The 24,890-nt window shown below is 35.6% G+C and overlaps 1 protein-coding gene across 29 annotated transcripts in view; it reads left to right on the top strand.

The window, feature by feature from the left end:
* The window catches only part of MGAT4C (MGAT4 family member C), a 338,576-nt gene that overhangs the window by 302,805 nt on the left and 10,881 nt on the right, over positions 1–24,890 (top strand). For 3 of the 29 annotated variants that reach the window (XM_072973296.1, XM_072973295.1, XM_072973300.1), the window contains exon 1: positions 20,801–21,049. The exons of 19 other annotated variants lie outside the window; for them this stretch is intronic. Coding sequence is in view for 3 of the 10 variants with exons in the window: in XM_072973300.1 (XP_072829401.1) it covers positions 21,031–21,049 (19 nt within the window). In the remaining 7 variants the exon portion in view is untranslated. Of the gene's footprint in view, positions 1–20,800; positions 21,050–21,125; positions 21,506–24,890 lie in introns of those variants that run through there. 7 more of the 29 variants (XM_072973291.1, XM_072973292.1, XM_072973303.1 and 4 more) reach the window with 4 other exon arrangements.

Genomic DNA, 24,890 nt, shown 5'->3' on the forward strand with positions numbered 1-24,890 from the left:
TCTGTTTTAATTTTCTGGTTCTGATTGCACTTTCATTTCCTGTTGTTTCACTTGTGAAATCTTATTTTCCCTTTGTGTTTTTGTTTTGACTATAATCTCATACATGTGGAATGTTACTGATGAAAATTCTTTAAGGCCAGACTTGGGAGATCCATTCTTAAAGTATTTGCTTCTACCAGTCATCCAGGGGCACTATCAACCCAGGACCACTTTTAAACTAAATGCTTTGTTTTCAAACTAAATGCTTTCAAATAGCATGAATGTAGATTTCAGATCTGTGATGAGGACCAATTTGGTAATATATTGCCTTTCAGACCCTTTTCCCCCATGAGGCTTATGTCTCATTTTGTGGGAGGGATCGTCTACTATATTTTTCACTCTGTCTTCATGAGGCAGTCAAAAGGGAAGCTCAGGCTTTCCAAAGATCTCTAGAAGTTCTCGTGTTGAAAGCTGGCTTTGGTGATACCTCTCAGGGTTTCTGCGTTTACTTTGATCTTAGTATTTTCAGATTTCTTCCTTTCATATGAGATCCAAGATTCTTAGAAAGTGCATACGTTTATTTGTATACATAATTTTATTTAACCATTTTCATCTTTTCATCAGGAAGTTTACTCTGGGTATATAGATCCAGTAGACTGATTTGAAGCAGAAGATCAAGTGTTGGGGGTCTATTAAAGATGCTAATTGTGAATTATTTCTATTTCACAGACAGTGTAGACAGTGGTATTTTTCTCTTTTGACTCAACTTAAATAGCTGACCTCTGCTAAAACTTTATTCCAAACTAATGTCCTGCCTCTGCAATTCTCCAGCCTTGTCCTTCCATGATTCTGTTATGCTTCTGTTACTTCTTTCTCTTCCCTGAAGCAGAGACTTTATCACATTAATCTTACTAAACTGTTAAGCCCTGTCAACAGCGAAAAGGGGGGTAGTCTGTGATTCTGCTTTTGAAGAAACCACTCCCCCAAAAAAACCCAAAACATAATGTGGGTTCCTCTTCTAATCTTTTAGACTCCCAAACATGCAATATTAATTTTATAGCCTTTAGAATTCTTGTAATTACCATTAATGCTTACTGTTTAAGTAAACGAGCAATTCATAAAATGTCCATGCAGGCTCTCTAATGAAGTTACCCATATGGTTGTTGGAAAAGAGGGTTAAAATTAGACAGGGCAAGTACTCAAGTTTTTTATTCTTTTTACTCATATGAAAGATATGTATATAAAACAGCTGTCGTTGGCATTTTCCAGTATAAACATTTCAAAAACTTCTGTTTACTCCCTTTGGAGGCTGCCACTTCCACACTGGTTTAAATCAGCCAGATTTATTTGTAGAAAATAGTATTATAATATCCATGTACTATATTTTAATATAAAATCCAGTATTTTTTTACTTTAAATACAACACATGTTATTCTTCTTTTTTTAAGATAATATGAAAATGACATTACAAAAACATTCAAATTATAACAAGCTGGGTTTTGAGGGAAGAAGAAGATTTTCATCCATAAATTCCAATCCATCGGTACTGAGTTCCTTTTCATAAGCTCTTTTATTTTTTAATTTTCACTTTTCAGCAGTGTCTAGTAGCAATTAAAATTCACAGTAACTTGGGTATTCTCAAATATTTGTAGTGTGTGTGGTTCACTTTTCCTTTCAGTGCATTGAAGGGTCAGGCTCTTTAATTACATTTTCTACTTCCTACATTTCCACTACTCTACCTATCTAAGGCTAAACCAAAGAGTTAATAACAAAATACTGCGCTAAAGAGGCTATTTTATTCAAATACAGTCGAATTATCCAGCTTCATATATGTTGGTGAGCTATTGTGCATTACAGTATATGCAGTATTAGCCCACAGAAAAGTCTAACTCCTTATAATCCTTTCATTACAACAGATGCTTGATCCCATAGGACCTGTCTGCCACTTTTGATAAATATGGACTTCTCAGGAATTGAGCAGTTATTCTCTTTTTAAATTTCATTTCTTAACCTAACATTAGAGTAGGGAAGCATTTCCAGTTCAAAATCCTTAGTTCTGACCTTCGTAGAATAAAATTTATGAGCAACTTAATCTCCCCAAGTGCATCGTTATCACAATTCCAATGGAATTCTTCAACCTTCAACCTCGAGCTAAATTTGGCAAAACCTTGAATGGATGCTCTGTTAGTTAAAATTCTCAGCTTCTATATTTCTATGTTCCATGGAAATAATTGCTTTGTATAAAATCAGCAAGTAAATATTTGCCTACAGATTAGTTAAATAAGTATTGATCTAAGTTTTAGGAAGTGAATAAGCCCAGTTTTTCAAATATAAAATAATAAGGCTGAGAATAACAATATTATTCAAGAAATGAAAGTACATATATCCACAGTCTGTGGATCTTAAGGCTTTAGAATTGCATAATATGCTAGAGGGTATATGTCCTGAGGGACAAAGCATAGTAATTTTTTAACTTGAAAAAGTCTGAGAACTGCTACATTTTATTAATTTCTTCATCGTCATGAGAATAGCAGTTCTCAGACTTTTTGTTCTCAGAATGCTTTACTTCCCTAAAAATTATTTTGGACTCAAAAAAGGTTTGTTTATATGCACTTTATATTAAAAATATATACATTTTAAGATAGTCATTTCCTTTAACATTAATAATAAACTATTACTTATATATAACATATTTTCATGAAAAATAACTGCATTTTCTAAACAAAGCAAAGTTTAGTGAGAAGAATAATCCTGTTTTTCATTTTTGCTAGTCTCTTCAGTGTGGGGGGGGTCTCATTTCTGCTCCTGTATTCACGCTGTTTTGCCATCAAACATTATGAAGCCTTTGGAAAACTGTATACTCTGTATACACTCTGTATACTCTTGACAGAGTAAGAATTTAAAAAACAACGTCTTAATATAATTATCAAAGTAGTTTTGATCTTTTAGTTCCTCATAAAAAGGTGGTAGAGATCCCAGGTGACCCTAAAAAACAATGAGAACCACTACCTTGAAACAATATATTGTCCTTCTGAGTCTACAGCTCACAAGGACGATTCTGCCAATCCAGGCTGGGCTTGACTGAGCCCTCTCGGCTTACTCAGGTGTTTGTGGTCGACTGCTGGATTGTCTGGAAGGTGGCTGCTCCAGGATGGCCTTGGCTGAGGCCTCTGTACCTCTAGCAAGCTAGCCTGGCCTGTTCCCATGACAGTGAGGGGTCCAGGAGAGGGAGCTGAAGCATCAAAGGCCTCTTGAGTTCTACGCTTGGATTGTGCACTGTTAAAGCTACAGCAGTTCTTTTGGCCAAAATGTATTTAAAAAGTCAACCTCCAGTTCATGGGTGGAAAACAGGCTCCGCCTCTTGATGAGAGAAGTTACAAAGTCATATTGAAAAGGGGGTCCATACAAGGAAGAACTGGGGGCGTTTTGTCAGTTAACCATGGCATCCTAAATCTGCGCTCCCCCCCAAAAAATAAAAGTAATCCTTTGCCTCATTTTCAGTGAATTTAACTCTGTAGTAGGTACAGTAGGAATCTGTAAGGACATATTTAGAAGCTATCTTTTAAATTTATTAGTTTGGGCCCTACACTGTAAATGCTCAGGTGTAACCAGTGCCTTGGATATAACCAGGTCCTGAGAGATGGGCTCACACTAAATAAAATAATAAATGTAAATATGAGTACATAGCAATATGAAATGGATGACAACTTTGCTAATTTCTCAATTTATGATAAGAAAAATAAATATTATATGAGCTGGAAATATATGTATGGAGATAATCAGCAGAATCTCTTACTGTAGTTAAGTAATACTATATAATACCACGCATATGCCATCAAAAATTCACTTTCACAGGGACCAGAAATAACCAAAATACATAATTTGAGCACATTTCCCCATTATAAGCGGACAAATACAAAAATCAGATGTCAATTATCTAAACACCTACCACGAGGTCAGATGCGTAAGAGTCTAATGAAGTCAAGCTAAGAGAGCTACATCTGGTAACGGGATTTGTTTCTTCTCTAACAGAAGGGAAAATGCATGAAGTGTGTATATTGCATCTCTGTCCACCTCGAGGATAACCATATCGTTAGAACAACAATGCCAAAACCTTTCACAGCTTGGGTTCCCTTTACTCTGGGTCACATGTTGCATATTCGACGGTCTAGAATCATATAGGTACGATAAGTGAGTGATGCAATTCAGTAGGAAAATATTGAGAAATTGGGGGATGGGGAAATTGTACGAAACTGAAGAGAGCCTTCCCCGTCTAAATGGAATGAGCTAATACTTAGGTCCAGCCAGTTGTTGCAATGTGGGAATGGAAGCCCCTCTTTACTATGTACTCTAATTTAAAAAGAAAACTAGATATTTATCTAAAATTTTCCTTTTTTTCACATATTGCATGGACCAAGCCAATCTTGTTAGAAATTAGATTCTCCCTCAGGTGGCTATTTTGTGACACCTACATCGTTGAACATTGCAGATGCGCTCATGAAGTTCCCGTTTTTTAGGCTTTGTTTCCACTGATGTATTGCTCTGTTATTGATGCTCATGCATATTGATATTGATGTATGAATAGTGATATCATACATATGGATAATCCAGTCCTGCTCTTTAAAAATGTATGCAATCTGTTGTTCTCATGCATTAAAGTATAAGAGCATGTTAAACAAATCTAACTCAAATAAATAAAACTGTAAAAGGTCAGCAAAAACCAGAGAGAGTGGGAGAGGAACACAAATAATTGATATAAATTTGTACTGGGCAGTTTCACCCACCATTTCGCTTGGTACACACCCTGCTGTGACCCTGAGAATGAAACAGGAGATGTAAATCTGTTACTCCCACAGTTATTATTAGTTCCCATGTGTGAACATCTACTCACCAAATGGAATGTGAGTCTAGTGCTTAAGATGGATGTATTTCACACACGATGCCTAAGTCCAAATAGGGCTTACATTCGATTCTTAATAGAGAAAGCACAGTCGTTCATAACACGGGGAGAAAAACTGACCGTGCACGGTGAATCCAGTTTTAGTCAGAATATCAGTCTTAAACACGGCATGAACGTTCTACTTCTCCCTTTTTTGATGATACATGTTTTGTGCTTTAGTTGGGGACTTCAAATTTAATGGCTACATGAGACACTGTGACTTTAGACTCTAAAGGCAACTTGGAATATTTTTCATATCTATTCATTGAAAGTCAGGAAACTACCTATCCTAAGTTCTATCAATATGTCATATCAGTCACTTGGACTCTGTCGCATTGATTTTTTTTTCTTTTGCATAAATTTGTGGCTGGACTAACGATCTTCACATTTCTTTGTAGCTTGAATATTTTATGATTGACGTTTAGTTCATTGTTGAAATTAATATAAAATAAAGTATGCTTTGAACCACTGAGAAAATGATAAACACGTTCCTCCAGATTACCACATAACTCGTATTTTATTAGAAAGCAATGCATAAATGTATATCATATCTAATCAATCTTTAGTCTTGCCTCTTCAACTTTTTTTTTTAAAAAAAGCAACCTAATGCTTTGTGCATAATAGATTTCTCAACAAATATTTGTTCGTCATTGATACCGGTGAACTTTTCCACGTAGTGTGCACCGTGCACAGGTAGCCACGTTCACTAGTACTTAGACACATTACAAGCCTCATCTCATAAATGCATAGTGAAGTGAACACGGTCTCTAGCACAGACTACCATGTTTTCTATTCTACAATCATACTGGTTGCAACTTGAGTATCAGTCTGTAGACGCAATGTCTTGGCCTGTTCAGGCTGCTATGACAAAATATTACAGCCTGGATAGATTATCAACAAGAGACATTTATTTCTTACACTTCTGGAAGACGGAAGCCCAAGATCAGAGTGCCAGCGTGAGTGCTTGAGGGTCCTTTTTAGAGCTGCAAACTTCTGATCGTGTCCTCACATGGCAAAAGGCACAAGCTGGCTTTCAGGGGCCCCACTTATCAGGGCTCTGATCCCATTCATGAGGGCTCCACTCTCACGACCCAGTCACCTCCCAAAGGCCCCACCTCCTCATCAGTCACCTCAGGTGTTAGATTTTCAACAGATGAATTTGGGAAGGGGCACAGACATCAGGCCATAGAACACAAATTTTACACAAATTATTTGCAAGCAGTTTTGATTTTCACCAGTTAACATGAGATTTCAAAATGTGCAAACCAAAGTATGACTTTTTATTCTGTGTGAATGCAGGCAAATTATTTAATCTCTGCGTCTCCATTGCCTATTCTGTAAAATGGTGCATGACTTACATCTGTTACCATGTCTTTCCTTTCCTCCTTTACAAGTCATTGTCATGAAAGATGATACTTCCAGGAAAAAAATAAACTCGGATTTTCAAAGTGATCTTTTTAATAGAATTATAGGCACAACAAATGTTTGTCTTAGTCAATTGCTACTTGTAATTGAGAAATTTGGTTATTATCATTTAAATGGTTGTTTCTAATCTGTCCATCCAAATACAGTTATGTGCAATTAAAATTAACCCCTAGACACGTTCCATTCTCAAAGCATAAAGCTTTCACAGTTCTTTTTAATGTTAATGAGACTTGCACACATTCATCAATGAATAGAAGGAAAACTCTGAGCCAGAATCTAATTGCAATACAGCTGTCTTGTAAAGTTCCTTATTAGGCATGAATAAAACACCACCACTAATATCAGGGGTAATAGTTTTAAATTAGGTAAGTGGCTCCCTCCTCTCTGAAGGAAATGAATCCAAAGAGAACAATAAATTTATTACTAATCTTCAAAAAATATTTCAGCAAGTTCCCCCCTCCCCTTGTCTTTTGGGCCCAGCCTCCTGACACTTTGCAAAGCAGGAAATGGCGCCTGCCACACGAAGTGGAAGGGAAATTTTGAATTATCACACTGGTGGAAGACTCTACTGGTTTTTACCAGGCTGGACCTCTGCCCAAGTACATATTTAAGTAGGCTATTTGCAAAGCATATGGATCAGCAGCGTTTGCATTGTAGCTTTTCTCATATATGACAGCAGACCCCAGTCCCACCGTCCAGTCGGCCGTGCACTGCCTTCCTTTCCCATGACTTACCCTACTTTTCAGGTCTACCTTTTATGACCTGACATTGACATTTACATTTGCCTTAAACTATGACAAGGCCTCAGAGGGCTGGAGACCTTTTCTAACCTGAGTCATTCTATTTAATTCATTGCTCGACTCTAATGCTGGACAAATAAAACTGTGTGGGACTGTTGATGTAAAAAGGTGTAGAAAGCTTATGTAAGCACAGAATCAGTCAACTCTTTATTACTAGCAGTAAAGAATAACAAAACAACCCACACAAATTACATTTGGCTTAGGATAGTGCAGTATACTTTGATCACATATCATTATATCTCGGCTTCATCAATAAATCCAACATTTATTTACAATCTGCTTGATGACTGGCAGGTGGTTAGATTTGGGAATTTAAACAGATATAATTTCAACAAGTGTTGAAATAGAAATGTGAACTAAATTGGAGCAATTTATTCAACTGATGATGTCAGGATTGATCGGATAGACTTTTTTTTTTCTTTTGAGTGTGTCCCAAATTCTAGTTGCTTTGTTGTCTCATGCAATTAAAGAAATAACCGTTGAAACCTGATTAGGTGTTAATGTGCCAACTTTAAAATGAAAAACCTGAGGATTAAGATCTTGCCTAAAGTCATACAGCCAGTAAGTAGAAAATTTAGGATGCAAATTCAGAAGTATCTGGCATCCACATTATCTCTATGAAGCAGATGCAGGATGAGATTTGGAGTTGAGTTTTAAGGATGAATTAAAATTAACTAAGCAGGCAAGGACAAAGTAATTCAAGGCACAGAAAAGCAATAGAAACAAGCACACACATGATAAGATGAATGGCATAATTTAAGAAAGTGAGTAGACCTTCATAGTTGTAATATTAATTGTTGGAAAAGACTCCCTGAAAAATAGACTAGAAATGTAGGCTAAAGTCAAGTTGCAATGCATTTAACATGGAATGACAAGGAGTTATAAGTCATTAAAAGGTTTTAAATAAGTAAGTAGAATTGTAATAAATGTTTAGAGAGAGAATGCTAATAACAATATGGTTGATGAACTGTAGAAATGAGTAGTTTTCAGTGGGTCTTTTTGATTCCTGAACTCAGTTCTAAAGTTTGTGTGTATATGTGTGTGGGGTTGCTTCCTACACAACATGAGGCAATGCTCAGACACCAGAAGGATGTCCAAGAGTTCAGCTCAATTCTGACACCATCTACTGGGAGAGAGCATCAGATTCCACAGGTGAAGGGTCCAGTCCTACAAGACGGCCCCCACTTCCCCCAACACCGCTTCAGCTGCCAATCACAAGCCTAGGTTGTCACCTGTGCCTCTAACTGACTGGCTATAACTCAGAGGTTCCCAAGACCCCTCCTCAGGATTGATTAATTTGCTAGAGTGGCTCACAGAACTCAGAAAAACATTCTACTTACTAGATCGCCAGTTTGTTAAAAAGGGATAAAACTCGGGAACAGCTAGGTGGAAGAGATGCACAGGACAAGGTTTGGGGAAAGAATGCGGAGCTTCTGCGTCCTCTCCGGGTGTGCCACGCTCCCAGCACCTACACACGTTCACCAGCCTGGAAGTTCTCTGAACGCTGTCCTTTTGGTTTATTATGGAGGCTTGTGTTTGGTACACCAGTGTGAATGACCTAAGTTATGATAAAAGTTCACAATAATTACATGTAGAGGAAAAATATAGGTAAATGAGGGTGCATAATGAGAGATCTTAGGTCACTTTTAAACTATAATATGGATTTTTTTTCCCTCTTATTTCCTCCACCACAGCTTTTGTTTTAATACAGTCATCTTACTCCCAACCCCCAGCATCTCCTGGCAGGATCAAACTCCTACCCACAATTTTGCATACACCATAACAAACAGAATAGCGAAATAGTGTTACAGTTAGAAATGTTCTCCTTGAAGCTCCAGTAAGGGTTTCTAAAATTTTAATTACAGATGTTTCTCAAATGGTGAATTCATTAATTAATAATCCATAAAAAATGTGAGGTATCATTTCTGAAGAAAATATTTTCCAAAATAAAGTACATGTAAAGACGTTTTCCTTGCCTTAAAGAAACCCACAGTTTATTAGAAAAAAATAGCATGTATAAAGAAATACTTGCAATGAAGTGTTAAAAGTGATGTGATGGATAAGTTACACCAGTTGCACTGGGGATCCAAAGACAGTACTAATGACTTCTATCTAGAGGAGGGAAAAACCAGGCAATGTTTCATAGGAGGAGCATCATTTAAGCCGCTGAGGTGGGGAATGTGGAGTATTTGAGCAGACATAGCACATGGGATGCTGTCAACCACTAGGACCAGAGAAGGTGGAAGAAGCTTTTAATGACTTTGGAAAGAATTTGAACTCTGTGCCATCAGCAAATGGAACTATGCTTGGGAGTGACAGGGTCAAATTTGTTTTAAGAAAGAGTATAAAAAGGGAAGCATGGCAGAGGGATATGAAAGATGCAATACATTCTTTAAGGATAGCAGTTGATAGGACAGTTTTAATAGTGTGTGTTTTATGCTGTGTGAACTAGATACACTTACTTTCGAAGGCTGAAAAATTTGAATACCTTAGGTCAGTGGAGAATATATACAATCAAATATTATATTGATGATAAGCTGTTACTATATAATATTTTTCTAGGAAAAAATAAATAAGTTCATTAAAGTCTAAACTATTATTTTAAAGATAAGCTTAGCAAAGTGAAGTAAAATTTAGAATTAGTTAAACCTCTGGAAAATTATAGTAAAAGCTATAGTGATGGCCATAGGGCATTAAAAGATTCTGAACTGTTTTATGAACCATGGAATATTAAGTTATGTTTAACATACTTTCAGTGTTACATGTATTCACATAAATTCCACATTTCTGACTAATAGCTAAAATGGACAATTTTCCATTAGCCAGAATATTTTAATATGGTATCATAATTCTTTTTTTTAATTTAAAAACTGTTTTCCAGTTTGATTTAGATGTAGTTGACATACCTCACTAGATAAGTGTAAGGTGCACCACAAAATGGTTTGACTTACATACTCTGTGAAATGATTACAGCTGTAAGTTTAGTTAGTTTCCATCATCTTATAAAAACATGGTAAGAAGAGAAAGCAAATAAGAAATTTTTTTCATTGTGATAGAACTTTAGGATTTATTCTTCAACAGCTTTGCTACATGGGACATAGTGTTAACTGTAATCATCATGCTGTACATTACATCACTGGTACTTATCTTGCAAGTGAAAATTCGTACCTTTTAACTGCCTTTCTTCTAGTCTCCTTCCTAGTCTGGTAACCACAAATCTGATCCCTTTTTCTATGACTTTGTGCTTTTTTTGTCTTTTGTTTGTTTGTCTGTGTTTTTAAATACAGTATTTGTCTTTCTCTGTTTGATTTATTTTCCTTAGCATAATGCCCTCAATATCTATCCATGTTGTTGCAAATGGCAGGAGTTTCTCATGTTTTATGATTGAGTACAGTTCCCTTGTATGTATGCCACAACTTCTTTATCCATTCATCTGTCATTGGACACCAAGGTTGTTTCCAGTGGACCAAAATTCTTAACTAGATAGGAAACAGTTAAAATTTGTAATCTGTAACAACCTATATTCTCAATCAATGTTTTTCATCATATGAATTTCATGGAAAACCACCTACATTTTTAAAATTCTGGATAAGAAATACAGTACATTACACTATAAGATTTGACTTAATTAGTTAATTAAATCTCACATATTAGAGTAGCCAATGAAGCACAAATGAAAAATTAGTGATTTTCAAAATAAAAAATGTAATAAAAAGAAAATTTTTGAAAAATACAAACTATTAATTATCTTTAGTGCTTCTTGCTAGGATATTTCAACTTAGTCACTGGCCATTGTTTCTGAAGATACAAGGAAGAGAGAAAAAGTCTTCTTTTAATGCTTAGCAATCAGAGGGACCAGTACTCAGAAAATACCCATGAATATGCTTCTGAGGGGTCTCCATGCAGCCCCTCTCACCTTCTGTTATGATGCCGTATGGTCAGTTTGCTTGTGAGGTGGAGTGTCAAGATTAAAAGTCCTCTATTTCCTAAAGGTTTATTAACAATGTTTCACTATTTCTTAATGCTGTTGCTATTTTTCTTTTAAGAATGTGGACATCATATTTTTTTTTTGTAATATACCGAGAGCTAGCTAATAATGGCTTTAGAAACCAAATCGAAGGTAGACTGAAGCATGCACATTTTCTGGTGTGATCAGTGTCTACTTAGCAAATGGTTCCACACACAAATGCATTGTTGTTGCTACCTTAATTTAAAAGGACCTCTTTCAATAATGTCTCTGGCTCTGGAGGAATTATAATCACACAGACTGCAAGAGCTAAGAAAGTTTATTTAACTAAGCTGTCAACAGCAATCTCTCAGATCTGCTTAAATTTATTGGGAGGCAGGGAGATCTCTTTAAAATGCTGACAATAAAACATAGAACTAGTTCTAAGCGTGTTACATTTAATACACAGGAATATATTACACGGTTAAAGGGAATTGGCAGTATCTATCATAACTGAACCTACCCTTTGATCCAGAAATTTCTCTTGTCAGATTATACTCCAAAATTATGCACAAAGATATATTATAAGAATTTCTACTGTAACATTTTTTGTAATAGAGAATATTTGGAAACAACTAATATATATATTTATAAGGAGAGGGACAAATAATTAAGTGTTCCAACTAGACTATTCAGCTATTTAAAAGAGTAAAGTGCCCTATTTGTACTGACATGGAGAAACTTCCAACATATAGTAAGATACAAAAAGACATAAATCAATACACACAGTGTGATTGATTCAGTGCATGCCTGTTATTTAGAGAAAAGATGTGTGTGTATGTAGAAAAGACCCTGGAAATTAAATTATGGTTATCTCTATGAGGTACTCAGGGGCATGATGGAGGGGGATATTCACTGCTTCTATTTGTATGTATTCTTGCATTACTTGTGTAATTTAAAAATGCAAGTAACAGAGGTCTGGGGAGAGGGTGTAGCTCAGTGTGCAGAATGTGTGCTTAGCACTTAGCATGCACGAGGTCCTGGATTCAATCTCCAGTACCTCCGTTAAGATAAATAAATAAACCTTCTAGCCCTACTCCTTATGAATAGGACTTGGACACCTTCTTTGTTTATTACAGCATTTGTTTTTATTTTTATATTAGCAAAAACATGAGCTTTCAGGACTGGTGACATAACATACCACCACATCTGTAGAACTGTATAGTTGGTAGTATTATAATCTGTATTCCTCCTAACTAATCATTAACATTCACTACCATGGACCAGTTAGCAGGTGAAATACATATATGGATATATATTTTTTCATGTAAGTATATGCTATTTTTTCATACAAGAGGCTAAGCATTAGAATTGAGTTGATAATAAATTACTTTCACTATATGAGGAGAGACAAGATAATGTTTAAGAGCATAGTATATAAAGTCAGATAGGCCTTTGGTTTCAGTTTCAACAATTATATGACCCTGCACAAGTTAATTAAATGTTCCCTAAAACCTTATTTTTTTTTATTAAAAATGGATATAATAGTATCCATTTATTGGAGTTTTAGAAGGATTCAAATAGATAATTCATGTAGAAAGTCCTGTAACACAGTGGCTAACACATAATAAGTTCCCATAAAATTTAGAAATTTTTAATGCTTTTTCATAGTTTATGTTAATAGCCTGTTTTCCTCAATAAATTATATAATTCCTGAAACAACATATGGAAATATTATTGGCATGAATTTTTCAATAATGAATGTATTTGTAAAACTGTTTAATTCTTTAAAAACAATAATATCTTTAGCTATTGAATAAAGAAATAAAATTATTTTAGTACAAGAGAGCAAGCAGTTAGTCTTGGAGAAATATACTTTATGTAATTACTTCATTTTATTTGATTATCTGCATGGTGCCATGAATTGGTGATCTTTAGGGTACACATAGGAAATAATGCAACACAGATGACAAGATTGAACACAGGAAAACTGGTTTTCACTGTTGAAATTATTAATTTATTTCTAAAATGTATTTTTCATTACCAATTTCCATTATGCACTCAGGCCATAGCTTCCTAATCAATTCAATAATTCATACCATGGAAGAATGAAAAAGAGGAGAGACTGAAAGGTTGGTATAAAAATTATGTTTAAAGAACTGATAATGAATCTAGGTTAATGTGTCTAGTTTTAAATTCATTTATTTCTTTTTAAAAACCACTTGACAAACCACTTTAGGAGATCAGTAACTAAGAGGAAAAGCTAGTCTTGATTCTGTTTCCACAGACGGGGAAACCAAATGAACCAAGATTATCATACAGCTGTTAATATCATTAGGCTGAATTCAACCTGAAGAGCATGGGGATTGGAAAAAATGAAACTGACATATTAGACATTTTTAAGATTTCTGATTATGAGGTGAATAAAAGGAATTGAGACTTTAAAATACATGTTTTAATAGTAATTATACCATGGCTGTCGGCCACAGATGCCTACAGGCTTCTCATCTGAGCATTTAACTGTAGAAAATGACTGTTTTAATTTCACCAAGAGCAAGTTGTAGGATGGTTAATGATGTTTGTCTTATGTCTAAATTAGCACCTCTAGTCAACTTGAAATTATTTACCAATGAAGCTCTATAATACAGACATTTATCACCTAAGTTGTCCATTTAGATACTGGAGTACAGTGAGTACAGTTATAAGAGTCTTTATAAAAGTGAAAATTATATCATCCAGAAAATTCATATATGAGCAATAATATTACAAAACATGAAAAGAAAAAGAAGAATTGAAACACTCCTAGGCTCAGAACACAAAGGACTTTTACCTTCAGAACTAATCCCTCCTAGTATTTTTGCTTCACACTTTTTGCGTAACTTTTAAAATGTATGTAGAATTTTAGGTTTTTTCACATATATTATTTTAAATATATTATATGCCTACTTTAAAACGTAAGAAATACAGAAGCATATAGAGAAGAAAGTAACAACCAACCCATATGTGTATTAAGTGCAGACAACAAATGTTAATATGTCGTTGTAGTTCTTTTATCTTTTTCTCTATGCACTTTAACATAGATAAAATTTTATGTGTATTTAAGAATAAGTATTCTTATGAAGAATAAATACAGATCTTAGATACAAGATAATATTATGTAAGATAATAGGCGGTTTATTGACTCATGATAGTGGACATTTTCATTCAGGAAAAGTTTTAAAGATACAGAAAAAAAATTCTTTCCTCAAGTTTCTTGACATAGGAGTGAGTTTTAAGTTACTCAGCTCAGCTCTATCTTTCTGATGGGAATAAACAAGAACCAAAATTTGTTGGCAATTATCCTTGTAAACGCCAAGCTTTGTAAATGTTACAGCCATTGTAAGCAAGTCCATGAACAGAAGAAATCCTGTTACTGCTTCAGGTAACTATAAACAACGGGCAATGTATTCTATTTGGACATTGGATACAGTTTTATTAACATATTTCTTGAATATAGAAAATTCAAAGGTACAAAAGAACTTTGCAGTACTTAGTACAAAGTCCAACTTCACTGCTCAGATTCAAAATCAACATGAGAATACCTAAGTCCAATTGGTTTCCTGAATTTGGAATCAAAACTAAGTCAAAGAACTGCACATCTCTCCATTCTTGGTTCTTAATTCATCTCTAAAATGACTTAGCAGGTATCTTTAAGTATCTTTTAAAAGAAAAATACTTGTGTTTTATTTTCCAAAGCCTTATTTTACCTATGGAAAATAAGGATAACTTTTTTGATCTGCAGTTATGGGGCAATAACATTTTCCTTCAAAAGTTCCAAGATATTTTCTCATTATCTTCCTTTTAAGTAAAATTATTATGGAATAGAAGTCTGAAACCAGTCTACTCACTTTATTTATCAAGATACTTGTAGGGTATTAATTTGTACTTTTCCTGCTTAGATGATAGTCGGATTTTGAGAAAAAAGAAAAAAGAAACAACTTCAGAATACAGAAATGTTACACTCTCCATGCTGCTTTCTGCTGTACCCTTTTTCTGGAAACTTCCCCACCCTTATCCCACTCCCTGTCTGCTGTCACCTCCTTTATGGGATATTTCCTGAAGACATCTCCTCCCAAGGAGATGGGTCTCTATTTCTTTCTCTGGTCTCTATTTCTACTATAATCTGTGCACATTTCCAAAGTCAGACTTGTAACACTTCACGGATCTAATTTTGGCACATCTACCTTCCACTTACTTTGACCAAATGGCAGTTGTAAAAACATGCACGTATTAATCTTTTCTTCCTAGTACAATGTCATGTGCAGAATAAAGCTTCAATAAATGCTGAAAGGACAAAGGCAGTATTTAACATCTAAGGCAGCACAGACTAAACAATCACTTAATGATGTTTCTAAAAATTCTTGATAACAACTACCAAGAAAGTGTTTCAGACCACATCATGTGTTTTTATTGTACCTCCTCTGTGAGGTTTTTTTTGGTTTGTTTATTTGTGTTTCTCTTCTACTTTAGCAGGATGTGAAACTGCAGTCATTGTGTCTAGCACAGACACCTGGTACTTAGTGTGAACTCTGTGCTTGAAAGAAAAGATGGATACATTGATAATGAACTATCTACAATAGACCTATTCCTTCTGGTTTTAGAATTTAATAACAAGCTTAATAAAAACAATTCTTATTTAAAGGGAAAAACAATTAGTATTCTAACAGTATACCATTCAAATACCAACATACATGTATGCATACATCATACATATCTACTCAAATTGGTGTTTGGTGATACTGAGTTCAACTTAAAGTTTACGTGTTCTATTACTATACAAAAATGTGTGGCAGTTTTACTGAGACAATATATTATAGTCTTTTGTACTATACCAATAATTATGCATAAATGTTTGCACAATCCCTTAGGGGAAAAGAATCATCTTATGTATTATCTCTTTCTATTAGTAATAGAAATAGGAATCTTCAATATTATTGCTTTAACCAAATTTTAACTTGATTGGGAAGCACCTAATTTTTATATCTCTCTGATAAACTCATTGAGTACACTAGAATGCATAAAAAGCTAGAGATTTAGAAAGAAGACCCATTATTTATCATACCTATATAGCATAATTGCTCAGTGTTGTTCCATGGGCACATTGCTTTATCTATCTAGTCTTCAGCTTCCTTATTTGTAATGTGAGAATAATCAGAAATATATTCTTATTTTACCTCGTGAATTTTGTGGAAGATTAAATAAAATCTGCATCACAGCCCTCTGAATGAGTTAGTATCACCATCACCATCATTATTCCTTTCTCCCCCAGCACAACTTAAAACAGCCTTTGTGACTATAACTTTTCTTAGCACTAACTACTGTGTTCTCTCTAAAGTAGTTAGTTCCGTGTTGCTTTTTATTGGTTCCACTCCACTCAGGCCTTTTCCAGATCACTGGAAAGAAACTAGAAATCTATAATATAATGATATTCTAAAAGAGAAGTTGGTAAATAAAGTGCATATCTTAGCTTTAGTGTTGAAAAAGACTAGACTTTCTTCCCAGTCTTCATCTCAAGTGTTACTATTTTTATAGTCAGTGGCAGAAAAACCTCCAGTCTGTCAATGCTGCACATTTTCTATCTGCATTGAAGCTTAAAGGAATCAGAAACTAAATCTTGCTGGTCATCATTGTGAACCCTATGAAACAGTCTAGTCTCTATCATTTTCCACTCTGCTACCACCTCCAGCTACAACTTAAGACATTAAAAAAAATCTCAGATGGAGAAAACAATTACATTTGTTCCTGTCAGTATCTAAATACCTGAGCTTTTTGTACAAAAGGTAATGATAATCATGTTTTGCAAGACCCTTTTCATTTCCGTGGCTTCCTGGAGCTTTTGCTATGTCAGCAACATCCTTTCTGTTCATTGGAAAGTACTGAATATGCCCTGAGGGCATGTGAAGCCTTCCACAAAGCACAGTAGAAAACAAATTGGGCAAACGTTAAAAAAGGCAAGCCAAGCAGGTCAGATGCACATAGTGGCACGTGGCAGACAGATGAACCGGTGACTGCAAGACTTCTTTCATGCTTTCCCTGAAGCGAGGTTGAGTGTTGGATACAAGCCCGTGTGATTAGGGGAATGTAATTTACTTTTGCATTCTGTTGATTTAAAAATAGACTATTAAATATAATACAAATTACAGTTTAGTGCCTTGAGGAGATTAACGTGCCACGTTCATTCGGATGGACAGGAATATGGCTTTCTTTTTTCCATCCTTTTATACAGGCTGTGGAATAGTTTGCATTGGGAAGTGTGATTTTACCCTAAAGAGCTGGAGGGAGAGAACTGAGCTCATTAACATTTGGTAGTTTGTTGCATATAATCCAGGTAACATTCCAGAAACATGATAACATGCACAAACATATGCACTCTAAGCAAACAGCTCTACTGGATAATAATTCACTTGTCACTTTATATCAGCATCAATTCTTTAATAAATGAACATTTTTCTTGACTTGATGAAAACTAGCACACAGATTCCCCCACAGTGTCTTTCCAAGAAGAAATATAATAAAGAGTTTGTACAACCAATACTTTATCTGCCTCTGTGAGCAATGATCTGAGGTAAATAATAGATATTCATAGTGTTACAATGACAGAATCTTTATTCTTATACATATGTATGCACATATGCAAGGAAGTAAAGATAATAGTCTAATAGGTCCAAAGACAATCTGTCCCCAAATTGCATGGTTTCTAAAATTTTCACCATACCTGAATTCTGTTAAACAGACCAGATTACATCTGTCTGAGACTCCCCAGTGCAAACTAGTTATTTTGCTACTGGTCTTCTAAGTGGCCACAGTGTCGATATAAATTTTTTTCTGCTACATTTCTTAAATATCCCCAAAGATTTTTATTTATCTCAGTTATAAAATATTTCAATCCATTAAATAACAAAACTAACCACAAGTGGCATTAACCTCACTTCTCAAGTAAATTATAAAACAAACAAAAAAGAGTCCATGGTGCTCTGATAATGGACAAGGCTAAGTTTGATGTGCTCATTGCGCTTTTGCAACTAAAGAGTCCAGGAACTACAGTGTAGGTCTGGGTCATGGCAGGGAAGCTTTTAGGCAAGCTTTTACACGTGCTGTGCTGTGGGAAGGAAACACAAATATTCACAGGTTGATAGTTCTTCCCATAGCTCCAAGTCCAAGATTTCCACAATGCAAAAATGCACATTAAAAAAATAAAAACGCAGCATAGTAGTTGTTTGCTATCTTTTTAAAAAACACTCCACTAAGTATTCAAATAATATGGTAAGAAGTTTTAAAAATGTTTTACATATAAGAAGCTCATAATCCAAAGGAAAATAAGACAATAGAAAGTATTGAGTAAATTAAGAAAAGTGTAGATAAAATAAGGGTTCAAACAAGTGAAAAAATAATTTCTGATGGAAAACAAGGCTCAGAGAAATCTTCGTCAAGAATGTAACATTTTGGTGACCTAAAAATTAAATTCCCAAATGTGGGCATTGGAAAGAGAAGAGCAAACCCATGAAGATTAGAATGTGAGGTAGTACTTTTCTTAAGCTGATGCCCAGAATATACTTAGTTTAAGGAGGAAACGGGGATTATGTAGCAAAGCACATCCACACACATAACAATTTGTAGTTAGGTCTCTGAGAAACAAACTGTGCTGCACCAAATAATATCCTTTTTTGCCCTATGTGCTTGTAAACGGTTTGATTCCTAAATTTCACTAAACAGAAGTAGGGATTCCAGAACTAACATACAGATTGGCTTTCACTTCCACGTTATTCAGCTTAAGCTCTGATACAGGGCTGATGGCACTCAACGTTGAATTCCAAAGGAGAGTCCGACAGACCTTTATGAAGATCTGCTACGTTTCCTCAGGAGCTATGTTCAGACACAGGGATGCTGATGTTGGTGTTAGGAAATGGGACAGCTCCCCTGGAACTACCCCATCTGCACGCAATTTTACCTTCCGCAGCTCGGATCTGGCCTCAGCCAGAGGTTTTGCCAAGGAAATCCAAGTCTTGTTAGGACCAGGCCATCTTCCTTTGGTTCAACCAGGTGCATTCAAAAATTCTCCTGGTTCTGAAATTGTTCAGAGGTAGGAGATTAGGTGATTTCAACCCTGTGACAAGACCTGAAAAACACAGGTGCATCAGACTTGTAGGATAGAAACTTTCTATAAATGTATGCACATTTGTTTCTGAAAAAGGTACTGTCCTATTTGACTGGCTGTTCTACATTTTGTTCATTTGCGCACAGCAGTTCATCAAAGATTTTGGACCCCAATCCGGAAAGGATTATTATGCTTAAGTTTTACCCAATCCTTTCTGTTCACCTGTCCATCCTCCAAGCAAATCTAATTCCTCGGCTATTTTCCTGGACTGTCTACAAGACTGTCACCCATCCCACCGGCACTTAATGTAGAGTTACAGCAGTTTAAGAGCTGCATTTATGAAGAAGAGATGTCGCCCATTTCTGTGGAGTTGTGTCCCCACAACCACTCACACTCCGATGAGTCCAAAACAGAGAGACACTCAGCCTTATAGAGCTTCAAAGTGATAAAGTTAGTTGGTCAACAGTCTTTGTGATCACCTGTTTTGCACTTTTAAAAGATGAGGAATTGCATATAAGTAGAACATTAGGAGAAAGCACTTTCAGATTATTAAAGGTTAGAAAGAGGACACTGGAGTTGGCAGCGTGGATCCGCTAAGTTGCCATCTTGAAACTCTCTGGATGAAAATGCTAAGGTTTCAAAGTATTTCTTCCTCTAGTTATTGCAGTAGTTGCTGAAGCTCCTGTTTCAAGCAATCCAAACTTCACAGTAGTGGCAGCTTTGCAATGTGCTTCTCCGTGTTATGTGACTTTGGATAAAGTCACAGCCTGTATAAATTTCAGTGTCCTCCAATGGAAGGTGCCAGGTCTCTGCCTTTCATACAGTCCAGAAAGGTGATGCGGGCCCTCAGTATATTCTCTGCTGGTCTTTTGGATCCTCTTTGGACTCTAGGTGATTGGCATGACCTCAGCATACACAGCTTATAGGGAGGTAAAGGGAGAGAATGCCTGAAGCACTAGGGCTCCCACCAAAGTGGACTCCAGTTCTGTTATTTCCTGTAGGAAAAGACTTTTTTTTTTCAATTTAATATAAAACTGCTCTTATTATTGCAAAACAGTTATTTTACCTCAGGAGTGGGGAGCAGAAATCAGGCAGGATAGATGTAAAACCTGTAGCTTTGAATCAAAAGAACTGTCCAGACCCTCTGCCTCTTCTACCTGCCCAGATGTTTTGCAGCTTTCTTCCTAGTGTCGCTTTCAGAGTACAAATAAAAGTGCAACTAATTCTGGAACTTGAAAAGTAAATACATGAAATGCCTTTGAAGAGATACTAGGTTCCTTTCCCCCATTTTCCCGAAGAGAATTACTGAACAGGACCAGCTGGAATTGTCTTCCGCACAATTTTCCCTACATAAATCTTGGGGTTCCAGTAGCAGGGGAAGTCTAGGTCTGAATGCACCTGCTGGTTGAGCTCTGCCCAGCGCTGAGCTGGCTGTGCCTCTTTGCTAACAGGAGGTTCACCATGGGGCATTGTTTTATCATCTTGATTAATGCCGGGGAGCACAACAGGACCCCATTGTTACGTTTCCTCTACTAACCTCGCGGAGCAGGCATCTTCTGAACATTCCTGGGCTCAAAACGCATCCTGCCGTCTCCTCCAGTGCGGGCCCCCCACTTCCGGTTTAGAAGCATGAGGCGGGGCGGAGGGAGGGACGCCAGAGGCTACTTCCAAACCCGCCTTTGGTTCAGGGGCTGATACTTTAGAAACATTATGAACAGCGTACAGGTAGGAAAAACCACCAGTGATCTATTGCTGTTGTCAAAGTTGAAGTATTAACCTGAGTTCCAATAATGACAGTGAGAACTGGATGAGAGAAATGGTGGCAGGTGAGAGACTGAGGACTCGAGACAGGGCTCTCTGACTGTGGGAGAGCAGGAAGTAACTGTTATTATATTTTTTCAGATGATGTGACTAGGAGATTAGAAAGCTAGGCCTGCCAAAAATGAGACTCACAGGAGGAGCAGGCTGGAAGGGAAAATCCTATGGTCTCAGATTCCTTGTGTTTGAGTAGTCAGAGGGAAATCTACATGGAGCTAATAGTCATTATTCAAAAACTGGAACTAAATTCAGGAAGAAGTCCTAGCTGAAAATCTAAATTTTGAATTTTGCTCAAAAAGTGTTTGTAGAAAAGTTCATGTAATGCCAAAAGTTTGCAAAGAAAGAAAAGAAGAGAAGGCTGGATGGAGCATTGGGAAAGAACTATACAGAAGGGAAAGGAGATTACCAAGATGGGCTTGCATCCTCTTTGATGATGGTTTGTAAATTGAGAAGATAAAATTCAGGTAGCATCAGTATTAAATATTGAGAAAAAATAGTATCTTCTCACTGATTTACCTGTTTCATTGTTAGTGACCACAGCTCTATTTATATATGTATAATTATGTGTGTATAAATGTACAGGAATATTTGCTACACTGTTTATAATTTCAAACTTGTATGCGAAGTATATGAATATATAATAGACATATGTCAGTATATTTATCCACATATTCATATATAATAATCTTTATGATAAGAATTATAGAGTGAAAATTGTGTCCTTCCATTTAAAAAATGAATTCTTTGGTATGGTGTCACATCAAAATAATATGAAATAGTTATGTATTTGAAGTTTGATTTTATTAGTTTCATATATATGAATGTTCAGCACCTCACCTGTGTCTGCCCTGAACAAAAACTGATGAGGTCTTACTGAACTAGATGTGACAACTTTGCATACATTTGGGGTGGGGAAGTGGGTTATTAAATGTTCTTATTTCCATAACTGTATGCGGAATCAACAATGTTGTATTATAAACAGCAGTGGTCATGGAGCTGTTTTTGAAAACATTTGCAGTAAAGCTGCTAAACAAAACATGTTCAGTGCTTCCCATGGTACGTGCAAAAGATAAAGCATATTGTAACATATGTTGTTAACAGATGAATCTCTGGTGACATTTAGGGTATATAAAGATGATACATCAACTTGAGAAAATAATTCACTCAAGCCATGATAATAAACATTATCACTTTCCTAAATAAAACTAATCTGTAATAATCAACCCATTACCTTCGAGGAACACGTTTCGTTTTTGGCCTCTTGACCTATCTTGGATTGTGAGTGTTAAAGTTTCCTAGTGTTAGGAGTTTTGACTTCTTGACTCTTCTGTAATTTCAGGTTTAGGAAGTTGTTCATAGCGTTATTTAGTTGTATTTTGTTGAGAATTGTGGCATAAAGCATTATAAAGTGGCCTTAGTTGTGTAAGATTATGCTTTTATGGCCTATGTTCACTGACATTTTTTATCAGGATTGCAACTGTGGTATCTCATGGTGCTTGCTTAAAATACTTCGCTCATTCCTTTTTCATTAGCCTTAATGAATTACTTTGTTTCATGTATCTTTCTTTTGTACAGTTTAGAGTTTGTACAGTCATATGATTTTAAAATCATCCTTTTTTTTTTCAGATTTTCTCAATACTGTGTCCTTTAAATGTGACTCCACTAATCTTTGAGAGCTTCCTTACTTTATGGAACAACAAAAGGATAGTTTAATCTCACAGTTTCTTCCCCTCAACCTGAAATCAGCTATTTGCGTTTTCTTGTCAGTAAATTTGTTTGACATTGATCTGTTTTTTCCTTTTCTCTTTTGTTTGAATATTTGTTTGTACTTATCTGGACTCATGTGATTCTATGTTTGAGGTGAAAGAGGAGTTTGGATAGATTGTTAGCTTTTTAATTTTTGTTTGTTTTTCTATGGGGTAGACTGATGTAGTTTTTAAATAAATGACACATATTTTGTTCTGTCTTTTGATCTTCCGTTTGCTCTGATTTGGAATCCTCGGCCAGTTCTGCTTGTCCTGGTGGTTATTGTTTTTGCTTATATATAGATCGAACATTGTACTGTTATGTTTCTTCTGGTTATGCTGTGAGTACACACTGTAGAAGGTTTATTTGTGCTCTGATTGCTTTGAATGAATTTTGGAGGATTGGATATTAAAACTTGGGTGGCCACTATTATTCTTTAAGGACTTTTTCATTTCTTATTTTGTCAGCTCTTTAGAATCACATCCCAAGCTCTGCTGTGCTTACTGTTTTGTTCTATTTTGTGTCAATACAGGATGCACAGCAGTATTATCGTTGAAAACATTGTTTTCACCCCTTCTTACACCACTCAAAACATTATATATCTCTCACCTCCTCATATTATATTTGTCTGTGTGTTTATGTAGATTTAATCAAAATGTTGCTTTCTGCTAAGAAAGTTAAATTTATATTCATTATATTATTTCTATTTCATTCAACAGGTCAGTATCACAAATTATTGTCACATATGTTGATAGTCTACTGGAAACAATATATTTAAAATATTATATGAGTAGACAGTAAACCGTTTACCAGTAGTGGCCAACAGCACAGACTCTACAGTAATTCTAAGATTTAGTAACTGGAATCATCCCTACTGGTGATACCTCGGGAAAGCTTTGTTTTTCTTCATTTGTAAAATTGGTGTAATCATAGTTATTAAAGTTTGAGCATTGGTATGAAGGTTCAATGAGTTACCCATGCAGAATGTATTTCCTAGTGCTTAGAAATATGTACTAAATATTAATAGAAATTCTTATTATCTTTATATGTAACTAACTACATTTGAACTTAACAGTTGCAGTCTGCATCACATCATTTACATTTTCTCTTTGTCTCAAAGGAATAGAATTAGAATGGACTTCTTGACTTAGCATTTATATTCAACTTAAAACATTCAACACTCAGAGCACCCAGAGACATAACCATAAAACATTATATGTCTTTAAATCTTATTTCCTTGAAAAAAGTTCTGTGTTTATGCTTTTGTGTCCAGGAAATAAAATGTAGTTTTATTTTCCAACAGACAGTTGATAATTTTGAAAATTAAAAGTAACTTTAAATAATATTAATCCATATATGTGCTTTTAAAAAAATTAAAAATTTTTAAAAATATAAACAGGATTGCTGCACTGAGATAACTGTTACCTCTTACAGATTGTATCCAGTTTATTTTACAAATATAAATGCTTTGCAATACCTAAGCTGAGTATTTGCTTACAAATATATATTCTTGGCCTTCGGGCAGATTTTGAGAAGTGTAATTGCTGACTCAGAGGGAATACACGTGTTTCATGCTACTGCCAAGTCTGTCCAAACTGACATTTAGAAATATTGTGCCACTCACGTATGATTAGATTCTAATCCTTGGTAGTTTCAAAATTCAGATTAAAATCTTTTTTGTTATTTTTCTAACCCATTTTATTACTTAACGTGGATCATAAACTCCCTTGTATATCACCAAATATGCATTTAGGGCAACACTGTCAATGGCTTCAGTCTGTTCATACCACAAACTATTCAGATATCTTCCATTGTTACTCATTTAAAATATTTTTACTTGTTCATTTTTAAACAAATTTGTGACGAAAACCCCTTCCCATGCATTCTGAAATAATTCCTGATGACAAACTGTGAGAAAAACCCATGGGCCATGTGGAGTCTTGGTTCTAAGAGCTCTGACACTGAGGTGGCTGGATCTGGGTGGAGGTGAAGACACAGAGCACGATGGGAAGTTCAGGCACTTGTGCACAGACTACCAGGCTGTTTCCTCCAGCAGTGGCTTGACTTGAGGGCTCAGATTTGCTACATGGTTGATGGGCTCTG

The sequence above is a fragment of the Vicugna pacos genome, chromosome 12 (genome assembly GCF_048564905.1).
Source record: "Vicugna pacos chromosome 12, VicPac4, whole genome shotgun sequence".
NCBI lineage: Eukaryota > Metazoa > Chordata > Mammalia > Artiodactyla > Camelidae > Vicugna > Vicugna pacos.